The sequence below is a fragment of the Manduca sexta genome, unplaced genomic scaffold, assembly GCF_014839805.1.
Source record: "Manduca sexta isolate Smith_Timp_Sample1 unplaced genomic scaffold, JHU_Msex_v1.0 HiC_scaffold_965, whole genome shotgun sequence".
Lineage (NCBI taxonomy): Eukaryota > Metazoa > Arthropoda > Insecta > Lepidoptera > Sphingidae > Manduca > Manduca sexta.
The window spans coordinates 39737-51123 of NW_023595811.1; the positions used below are offsets into that span (position 1 = coordinate 39737).

The following is an 11387-nucleotide window of genomic DNA, read 5'->3' on the forward strand; positions in this document are numbered from 1 at the left end:
GGCCCCCGTTGCCGCGTATTTCGGCTTGAGCCTGTCTATATTGAGGCCACTAAGGTCCACTCGCTGTTGGGCGTTTGTTAGCACCCCAGCGTAGGTAAGGCCTTTCTCAATGGCCGCAGGTGTCAGCGAAATGGTGACTGCGGCTGACTTCGGCGGCCGGAGCTTCGGCTCGGGGCGTTTTGCCGGTTGCCGCGGCGCCGGGGTTCTGGTCGCGCTGGTCTTATTCTTTTTCCTGTTTACGACCTCAGTCCACGGTGCCTCCATTGAGGCCGGAGCTGGCGGCAATGGGCGGGGTTCCGGAGGGCGGTGCCGTCTTCTTAACGCCCTTTTGGGGCTTGGGGCCCGACGCTGTTTTGTTATTTGCAGCGGTCTTCGCCTGCTTTCTCTTGGCGGCAGGCTGCGCTGGGCTGCTAGCCGCCGCCGTGGAGGGCCCAGCGATGTCTTGCAGCGGCGCGCTGGATGGTCCGGCCACGGGAGCGGGGGTTGGGTGAGCGGAGGCTGTTTTCTTGCCTTTCCCTTTCTCCTTCTTGGTCTTGGGCTGCGGACCTCCCACCAGTCCCCCTGTCACGGGGAGTTGTATATCCCCGGGGGTGGATTTTCTCGTCGCTTCATGTGCGAGAGGTGGTCTCTGAGCTGGCCCCATCAGTGCGGACTCTAGTCGGGCCTGCACCCTTGCCTCCACCATGGCCAGCATCTCCTCCGTGGTGGTCCTGGAGTTGTTTGACGCTTCCAGGTCCTCGAGCCGACGGCGGAGGGAGGAGTTTTCCTCTTCTAGCCGCTTTACGCTCTCCTCCAGGCGCTCGCTGTTTTCGCGCCACTTCTTTCTCTCCTCTTCCAGACGGGCAATGGCGGCCGACTCTGGTTGCTGTACGTACCGAGTGATAAGATTAATTACCCGGTTGAGCGCCTTTTGTGACGTGCCCTTTAGATTTCCGGACTTTCTCACAATTGCCCGCACAATTTGCCCGCACTGAATCAGGTCCTCCTTAAGGACGGGTAGGTCATCGTCCGTGTCGGTTTTGAGAGGGAGCGGCGACTTCACGTAACGCAGCCGCTCCTCCAGCTCCTCTTCGGCCCTCTTTCGCGCCTCTTCCCTCTTCAGCCTGTCCCGTTCTTGTTGGGCCTTCTTTATCCCGACGTATTTTCCAGTCGTGGGAGCGGGCGTGGAACGCCCTCTCCCTCGACCGGCAGTGTTGGCGCCTTGGGTGGCGGCTCGTCGGTGTCACTCGATAGAAGCGAGCAGTTGTCTATGGACTGGGAGTGTCTCCTCCAGAGCCTTCTGCTCCGGACAGAGGAGACACTCAGGCTTGACTCGAGTCCATTTCCAGTTCTTGCGGCCTAGATGATGTTCCGGCCTCCACTACCATGGGCCTGTCGCCCATGCTCTTCTCCACCTCATCACCGTCGTTGGGCTTGCGCCCTCCGACCTCCGCCTCTCCAGTCGGAACCGGAGTAGGCAAACGCGTCAAAAGGATTTGGGGTTTTTAAAATTGATAGATTCCATTTGAGTCCCACGAGTATGGGGAAAGGGTGGTCCGCCCAGGCAGTGCCCCTGTACCTGGGTAAGCCTAGCGTAACCCGCACAGAGTGTCGGCCGGTACTCTGGCGGGGGTCGCACTCGAGACCGAACTGCCCATCGGCCATGCATCCCTCGCGGTGCGCCGCCGCTTGGGATTCGGGGTGATTTTTATAGAGGTTTTCTTCCTCGCGGTCCGGGCGGTTAAGCCAAGACCCTCGGTCCAGTGGGAGCGCGAGACATATCCACAGACCTCCACACCGGATTACGATCTGCGACGGCGACAATGGGAGAGGAGTCCCCCCACTGCCTGCTCGGGGCGGGATGAGCGCACACCGAGCCCGTCGACACCCCCAAGGACAGAACCGGGGAGCCGCCCAAGATGGGCCAATCTCAACACTACGACTCGACGGCCGCCTCATGAGGCGACGACCGCCAACCACCTCGGTTTTCAGGATATTAGCCGGCGCGCTGATCAGGCTTTTCGGTCTGATCGACGCGCCGTTGCGCAGGGTGCACCACGAGGAGGTTTCCTGACCTAGCACCCCACCTAACCTAACCTAACCTAACCTAACCTAACCTAACCTAACCTAACACTGGTTTCGCGGAGAAAGTACCTTATTACTACCGCCCAGTCTTCGTGGGGGGCGACTGAGCGGTTATGTTGGGGTCACCGTGCCTTACGACCCGACGTTGCGCCGCCCGGAATTGATGTAGACCTTCGGGCGACCGCCGGGCCGAGTCCCTAACCTATGTACAACGCACGGCATACCAACTAAAACTCCGCGGTGGCCCTCTTCGGCGCATTAGGGACGGCTGCGGGCTTCCTCTGACGTTGAAATGTCTAGTCTGCGACCGCAACCGCCCCTGCGCGGTGCCGCCTTGCGGCCCGTCTCCCTATGGGGGGGGGGGGGCTCAAAAGCCCCCGCGCACCGAAGGACGCCCTCGGCGTCTACGGCAGCGTGAGGCCAACAACACACTGCCGTCCATCCCGGGGTCAACCGAGAGTGTGCGATGAACGCACTACACGCACTGAAAAGTGCATGCGCACTAGGACGGGCAGCCCCCTGCTGCCCGCCGACGACCCCCTTCGTGGCCCCTATTAGTCGCCTTTTACGACAGGCAGGGGATACCGTGGTGGAATTCTCCAAACGCCCCCATTCCACAGGGCGGGAGACGCCGGTCAGTCGTCCACCCGGCGCCTCCTACGTCTCCTCTGACGGCGGGAGGGATCCTCCCTCTCGATCCCTCTCGGCACTCTCCTTCTGCGAGAGGACCACCTCGCAGAAGTGGGCCACCGCACGCCAGGCCTCCGGGCTGCCGACCATGGAAGCGACCACGGCCGGCAGCGAGAGGTCTCCTCCGACGACTGACACGAGAGCGCTGCGCTCATCGTCCCAGGCTGGGCAAGACTCCAACGTATGTTGGGCCGTATCCCGCGGGCAGTTGTCACAATGGTGACACACGGCGCTAACCTCCGTGCCTACTATCTGACACAGGTACTCCCCGAAGCACCCATGCCCGGTGAGCACCTGCGTCAGGCGAAATGTCGCCGCGCCGTGGCGCCTGTCCAGCCACTGTGCAAAGACAGGACGCACTGCCGCTACGGCCCGAAGCCCCGCTGACGGGGCCTCCAGCCTGAACGCCACTCCTCCACGGCGGCTCGCCGTAAGGAGGCCCTTTGGCCTCCACCTCCTTCAGGGCCGGACGCTGCCCGTTCCTGAACGCCTCCTCCCTCCAATGAAAAGTATCGGAGAGGGCTTTGGCGTCCAGATCCCAGGGCAGGAATCCGGCCAAAAGACAAGCCGCCTCGTACGAGACCGTGCGGTACGCCCGTATGGCCCGCTGCGCTACGACCCGCTGCGGGCCCCGCAGGAGGGCGACAGAACGCCCCCCCAGGGCGTCAGCCCAGACCGGGCTGCCGTACAACGCCATGGACCGCACGACCCCGTGGTACAACCTTCGGCAAGGGATACCAGGACCTTCCAGGTTGGGCAGCAGGCTAGAAAGAGCGCCCGCTGCCCTGGACAATTTCGTCCGCAACTTTTTCGAAATGGGCGCGGAATTCCCATCGGCTGTCCAAAATCAGACCTAGATACTTCATGGTTTTGCCGATGGGAATCCGCACCCCCTCTACCACGATGTGGGCACCGGCCGGTGGCCCCCGCCGAGGCCCGTGAAAACAAATGGCCTCGGTCTTCTCGAGGGCCACCTTCAAACCTAAACGCCTGATTCGGCTCACTACGTGGCCGGTGCCCACCGCCGCCAGGATCGCGGCGTCCTGGAAGGTCTTAGACGTCGCCGTGACCAACGTGTCATCCGCATAACACGTCACGTCGACGCCCCAGAGATTGGCACCACGGAGCACCCAGTCGTACCCGATGTTCCACAAGAGAGGGCCTAGAACCGACCCCTGTGGGACACCGCACGACATCGCTCTTCGGTGCCACCCGTCGGCGCCCGGATACACCACGTACCTGTCAGAAAGGTACGCGTGCACCAGACGCCTGAGATAGGGCGGCACCACATGGTACCGCAGTGCTTCGTTTATACAGGGCCAGGGGAGCGAATTGAAAGCGTTGGATATATCGAGTGACACGGCGGTACCAACCTATCCCCTGGCCACTGCTTCCTCCGCCTGCGACTTGACCCGCAGAATCGCGTGGACAGTTGAGCGTCCACTCCTAAATCCAAACTGATTTGTCGGCCAAGTTGGGACCGACCCTCTCGAGGAGTGCTCGACGAGGCGCGCGTGTAAAATGCGCTCAAAAAGTTTGGCGACCTCGTCGAGCAGCACGATGGGCCGGTAGGCCGACGGCGACTCTGCGGGTCTCCCCCTCTTTCTTCAGCAGGACGAGCTTCCCGGTCTTCCACCGCGCCGGGAAGACGCCCTGCACCATACAGGCGGAGAATAGGCTGCGGAGCCGCGGCCCCAGGTACTCGAGGGCTAACACCCAGGCTTTCCCGGGGATGCCGTCGAGACCCGGGGCGGTGTTTTTGCCCCGCAGCCGAAACACTGCCGCCCGCATTTCCGCGGGCGAAACCTCTGGAATATCCCTTGCCGAAAACGACGATGACGCCACTTCCGGTGGCGCCATCGGTGGAGGAGTGGTATCCTCGGTGGCCGGGAACAAGGCCGCGACAACGTTGGCCAGTAGTTCTGGCTGGAGACTCCTGCGACAGCGGGGGCGCCGCTGGACGAAGCTTGTTCATCACTAGTTTGTAGGGGCGCCCCACGGGTCCCCGTCGAGAGTCTCCATAAAACTCCCTGCGTGTCGCGACCTTGGCCCTATGAATGGCCACCCGCAGCGCTCTCTTCGCCTCTTTATAGAGGCCGTAGAGCTGCCGCTCCCGGTCTTCATGGTCTCGTGCGCGAATACGGCGGCGGCGATGCCTGGCGTATCGGCGGCGCGCAGCCACGCAAGACGCGCGCAACTGCGCTAACTCCGCCGACCACCAGTACACCTCCCGCCGCGGAGGACGACGGAGGGCCCGGGGCATGGCGGCGTCGCAAATATCCGACATTGCCACCCCGAACCACTCCGCCTCCTGCTCGACCCTCACCGGACCCTCCGGCTCGGGGAGCCACGAGACTGCCAGAGCGGCCAGCTCTAGGGCCTCCTTGTCGAGGCGCCTTACTGCCCACCGCGGGCCGTCCTGACCAGGGGCACTCGGTCCACCACTGGGCTGGTTACGTTGGCTCGTGGGCGCGGCGACATCGAACCTTATATATCGATGATCCGATAGTGTCTCCGCGTCCACGAGGACCCTCCAGCCACGGACACGACGTGCGACGACGGGGCACCCAAACGACAAATCAACAATTGACCCGCCGTTGTGCCGCACGCACGTGTCCACCGACCCCTGTTCAGAACGGCCAGGCCGACGGAGATCGCCCATTCCTCCAGGACCTCACCGCGAGCGTCGGTCGCCGGCGAACCCCAGACCGCGGATTTCGCGTTGAAGTCACCGGCGACGATCGTCGGGCGAGGTTGGCCCTGCTCAACCAGGGCCCCCAGCCGAACGAGAAAAGATTCGAACTCGGCTAGGGGTCTGTTGGGGGAGAAATAAACTCCTACTATCCACAATTCCCCCAACAGAGCCGCGACGCATCCCTGGCCCTTCTCGACTTTTGCGAAGGGCGGGGAGCCAGCGGCACCCTGGGTGATGATGGCCACCGACCCGTCGATGTCTCCTACCCAGTTATCTCTGGGCGGGACAAAATACGGTTCGGCGACCACGGCCACTTGCACCGACCACTGCGCCAGGCTTTGGGACAACAGGTCCTGGGCGCGGGCGCAGTGGTTGATGTTCGCCTGGAGGAAACTTAGGTCCATTATTGATGGACGATCTCCTCAACATCCATCTCGGCCAACTGCACTTGTTGCGGTGGGCTCGCCGCCTGCGGCTGGGACAGAACCTCAGCGGCAGGCGGTCTCCTACGTGGGCGACGCCGTGATTTGCGGGAGGAGGAGGCAGAACACGCCTTCCCCCCAATTCGATGCCCGGCAGGTTTGCCATTAGCGGCACACAGGGTGCAGTTCGGCGTCTCTTGGCACTCCCGGGCCTTGTGTCCCGGCTTTCCGCAGCGATAGCATAGTCCGCTGCGGTCTGTGGGGCAGTCGCACACGTTCCTAACGTGACCCTGCTCGAGGCAGCGGTAACACCGCATAGGGCGCGCCTCGAGCACGGTCACCCTGGCTACGACCCATCCTATTTTCACGCGGGCCGCCTTTATTTTCTTCGCCGCCCTAGTGGGCACTTTGGCCCAGACGGCTCCCATGCCCGACCTGTCTGGTCGAATCTGCCCCACTTTAATTGACTCCGCAGCGCACTCTCCGGCACTGCAGAGGGCCGCCTGGACCGTCTCTGAGGTGGCCGCGAAGTCCAGCCCCGAGATACGCAGCTCCGAGCACTTTGTAGGCCGGGACACGATGACGTCCTCGGTCGCGAAACATTCCCTCAGCCTGGCGGCTAGGGCATCGGCCTTCTGTTCCGATTCGGCTCCTGGGACCTCGTAAAGCATGGCCCCCGTTGCCGCGTATTTCGGCTTGAGCCTGTCTATATTGAGGCCACTAAGGTCCACTCGCTGTTGGGCGTTTGTTAGCACCCCAGCGTAGGTAAGGCCTTTCTCAATGGCCGCAGGTGTCAGCGAGATGGTGACTGCGGCTGACTTCGGCGGCCGGAGCTTCGGCTCGGGGCGTTTTGCCGGTTGCCGCGGCGCCGGGGTTCTGGTCGCGCTGGTCTTGTTCTTTTTCCTGTTTACGACCTCAGTCCACGGTGCCTCCATTGAGGCCGGAGCTGGCGGCAATGGGCGGGGTTCCGGAGGGGCGGTGCCGTCTTCTTAACGCCCTTTTGGGGCTTGGGGCCCGACGCTGTTTTGTTATTTGCAGCGGTCTTCGCCTGCTTTCTCTTGGTGGCAGGCTGCGCTGGGCTGCTAGCCGCCGCCGTGGAGGGCCCAGCGATGTCTTGCAGCGGCGCGCTGGATGGTCCGGCCACGGGAGCGGGGGTTGGGTGAGCGGAGGCTGTTTTCTTACCCTTTCCCTTTCTCCTTCTTGGTCTTGGGCTGCGGGCCTCCCACCAGTCCCCCTGTCACGGGGAGTTGTATATCCCCGGGGTGGATTTTCTCTTCGCTTCATGTGCGAGAGGTGGTCTCTGAGCTGGCCCCATCAGTGCGGACTCTAGTCGGGCCTGCACCCTTGCCTCCACCATGGCCAGCATCTCCTCCGTGGTGGTCCTGGAGTTGTTTGACGCTTCCAGGTCCTCGAGCCGACGGCGGAGGGAGGAGTTTTCCTCTTCTAGCCGCTTTACGCTCTCCTCCAGGCGCTCGCTGTTTTCGCGCCACTTCTTTCTCTCCTCTTCCAGACGGGCAATGGCGGCCGACTCTGGTTGCTGTACGTACCGAGTGATAAGATTAATTACCCGGTTGAGCGCCTTTTGTGACGTGCCCTTTAGATTTCCGGACTTTCTCACAATTGCCCGCACAATTTGCCCGCACTGAATCAGGTCCTCCTTAAGGACGGGTAGGTCATCGTCCGTGTCGGTTTTGGGAGGGAGCGGCGACTTCACGTAACGCAGCCGCTCCTCCAGCTCCTCTTCGGCCCTCTTTCGCGCCTCTTCCCTCTTCAGCCTGTCCCGTTCTTGTTGGGCCTTCTTTGTCCCGACGTATTTTTCCAGTCGTGGGAGCGGGCGTGGAACGCCCTCTCCCTCGACCGTCAGTTGTTGGCGCCTTGGGTGGCGGCTCGTCGGTGTCACTCGATAGAAGCGAGCAGTTGTCTATGGACTGGGAGTGTCTCCTCCAGAGCCTTCTGCTCCGGACAGAGGAGACACTCAGGCTTGACTCCGAGTCCATTTCCAGTTCTTCCGGCCTAGATGATGTTCCGGCCTCCACTACCATGGGCCTGTCGCCCATGCTCTTCTCCACCTCATCACCGTCGTTGGGCTTGCGCCCTCCGACCTCCGCCTCTCCAGTCGGAACCGGAGTAGGCAAACGCGTCAAAAGGATTTGGGGTTTTTAAAATTGATAGATTCCATTTTGAGTCCCACGAGTATGGGGGGAAAGGGTGGTCCGCCCAGGCAGTGCCCCTGTACCTGGGTAAGCCTAGCGTAACCCGCACAGAGTGTCGGCCGGTACTCTGGCGGGGGTCGCACTCGAGACCGAACTGCCCATCGGCCATGCATCCCCTCGCGGTGCGCCGCCGCTTGGGATTCGGGGTGATTTTTATAGAGGTTTTCTTCCTCGCGGTCCGGGCGGTTAAGCCAAGACCCTCGGTCCAGCGGGAGCGCGAGACATATCCACAGACCTCCACACCGGATTACGATCTGCGACGGCGACAATGGGAGAGGGAGTCTCCCCCACTGCCTGCTCGGGGCGGGATGAGCGCACACCGAGCCCGTCGACACCTCCGGACAGAACCGGGGGCCGCCCAAGATGGGCCAATCTCATCAAAATGCGACACGACGGCCGCCGCAAGAGGCGACGACCGCCAACCACCTCGGTTGTCAGGATATTAGCCAGCGCGCAGATCAGCCTGATCGGTCTGATCGACGCGCCGTTGCCCAGGGTGCACCACGAGGAGGTTTCCTGACCTAGCACCCCAACCTAACCTAACCTAACCTTTTTTTTTTTTTTTTTGTTTTCGCGGAGAAAGTGCCTTATGACTACCGCCCAGCCTTCATGGGGGGCGACTGAGCGGTTATGTTGGGGTCACCGTGCCTTACGACCCGGCGTTGCGCCGCCCGGATTTGATGTCAGCCTTCGGGCGACCGCCGGGCCGAGTCCCTAACCTATGTACAACGCACGGCATACCAACTAAAACTCCGCGGTGGCCCTCTTCGGCGCATTAGGGACGGCTGCAGGCTTCCTCTGACGTTTGTCTAAGACTACAACTGCAGCCGCCCTGCGCGGTGCCGCCTAGTGCGGCCCGTCTCCTATTGTGGGGGGGCTCAGAAGCCCCCGCGCACCGAAGGACGCCCTCGGCGTCTACGGCAGCATGAGGCCTACTGCACACTGCCGTCCATCCCGGGGGTCAACCGAAAATTGTGCAAGAGCGCACAAAAATGCACTAGGGCGGACAGCCCCTGCTGCCCGCCGACGACCCCCATCGTGGCCCCTATTAGTCGCCTTTTACGACAGGCAGGGGATACCGTGGTGGAATTCTCCAAACGCCCCCAATCCACAGGGCGGGAGACGCCGGTCAGTCGTCCACCCGGCGCCTCCTACGTCTCCTCTGGCGGCGAGAGGGATCCTCCCTCTCCCGATCCCTCTCGGCACCCTCCTTCTGCGAGATGACCACCTCGCAGAAGTGGGCCACCGCACGCCATGACCTCTCGCTGCCGACCATGGAAGCGACCACGGCCGGCAGCGAGAGATCTCCTCCGACGACTGATCTGAGAGCGCTGCGCTCTTCGTCCCAGGCTGGACACAACGCCAAAGTGTGTTGAGCCGTATCCAGCGGGCAGTTGTCACAATGGTGACACACGGCCGACACCTCCGTACCAACGATCCGGCACAGATACTCACCGAAGCAGCCATGCCCGGTGAGTACCTGTGTCAACCGAAAGGTTGCCGCACCGTGGCGCCTGTCCAGCCACTCGGCAAAGACAGGCCGCACTGCCACGACGGTCCGGAGCCCCGCTGACGGGGCCTCCAGCCTGAGACGCCACTCCTCCACGGCGGCTCGCCGTAGGGAGGCCCTCATGGCCTCAACCTCCTTCGGGGCCGGACGCTGCCCGCGACTGAACGCCTCCTCCCGCCAGTGGAATACCTCTGACAGGGCTCTGGCGTCCAGATCCCAGGGCAGGAATCCGGCCAAAAGACAAGCCGCCTCGAACGAGACCGTGCGGTACGCCCTGATCGCCCGCTGCGCCACTACGCGCTGCGGGCCCCGCAGGAGAGCGACAGAACGCTCCCCCAGGGCGTCAGCCCAGACAGGGCTGCCGTACAGTGCCATGGACCGCACGACCCCGTGGTACAACCTTCGGCAAGGGATACCAGGACCTTCCAAGTTGGGCAGCAGGCTGGAAAGAGCGCCCGCTGCCCGGGACAATTTCGTCCGCAACAACGTGAAATGGGTGCGAAACTCCCATCGGCCATCCAAAACTAAACCCAAGTACTTCATACTCTTGCCGATGGGAATCCGCACCCCCACAACGATGTGGGCACCGGCCGGTGGCCCTCTCCGAGGCCCATGAAAACAGATGGCCTCGGTTTTCTCGAGGGCCACCTTCAGCCCCAAGCGCCGAATGCGATCGACTACATGGCCGGTGCCCACCGCCGCCAGGATTGCGGCATCCTGGAAGGTCCCTGATGTCGCCGTGACCAGCGTGTCGTCAGCGTAGCAGGTCACGTCGACACCCCGGTGGTTGGTACCACGGAGCACCCAGTCGTACCCGATGTTCCACAGGAGAGGGCCCAAAACCGAGCCCTGTGGAACACCGCACGACATCGCTCTTCGGTGCCACCCGTCGACGCCCGGATACACCACGTCCCTGTCAGACAGATACGCGTGCACCAGACGCCGAAGATAGGGCGGCACCACGTGATACCGCAGTGCTTCGTGGATGCAGGGCCAGGGCAGCGAGTTAAATGCGTTGGAGATATCCAACGATATCGCTATAACTACGCTGCCTCTGGCCACTGCTTCCTCCGCCTGTGACTTCACCCGCAGAATCGCGTGGACGGTAGAACGTCCCCTCCGAAAACCGTATTGGTTGTCGGCCAGATCTGGACCGACCCTCTCGAGATGCTCGACGAGGCGAGCATGGACGATGCGCTCGAAGAGTTTGGCGACCTCGTCGAGCAACACGATGGGCCGGTAGGCCGACGGCGACTCTGCGGGCCGTCCCTCCTTCTTCAGCAGGACGAGCTTCCCGGTTTTCCAACGCGCCGGGAAGACGCCCTGCTCCAAACAGGCGGAGAACAATCTGCGGAGCCTCGGACCCAGGTGCTCGAGGGCTAGCACCCACGCTCTACCGGGGATGCCGTCGAGCCCCGGGGCCGTGTTTTTGCTCCGCAGTCGAAGCACCGCCGCCCGCAATTCCGCGGGCGACACCTCCGGGATATCCCTTGCCGAACTCATTACCGACGATGACGCCACTTCCGGTGACGCCATCGGTGGAGGAGTGGTCTCCACGGTGGCCGGGAACAAGGCCGCGACTACACTGGCCAGAAGGTCTGGCCGGAGACTCTCCGACAGTGGGGGCGCCGCTGGGCGAAGCTTGTTCATCACCAAGCGATAAGGGCGCCCCCACGGGTCCCCGTCGAGAGTCCCCAGGAACTCCTTTCGAGCCGCGACCTTGGCCCTATGAACGGCCACCCGCAGCGCTCTCTTCGCCTCTTTATAGAGGCCATAGAGCCGCCGCTCCTGGT

At 62.7% G+C, this 11387-nt stretch overlaps 1 protein-coding gene across 1 annotated transcript; it reads right to left on the bottom strand.

Annotated features, from left to right (window-relative positions):
- Nucleotides 1–5852: 5852 nt before the first annotated feature.
- LOC119193729 lies at nt 5853–6806 on the bottom strand. The gene has a single exon (XM_037447354.1). The coding sequence runs from the start codon at nt 6804–6806 to the stop codon at nt 5853–5855; it is 954 nt and encodes a 317-aa protein (XP_037303251.1).
- Between the last annotated feature and the right edge of the window lie 4581 nt (nt 6807–11387).

Excerpts from the sequence above, each read along its gene's own strand:
- LOC119193729 (XM_037447354.1), bottom strand. The coding sequence starts at position 6,806 with ATGGAGGCACCGTGGACTGAGGTCGTAAACAGGAAAAAGAACAAGACC.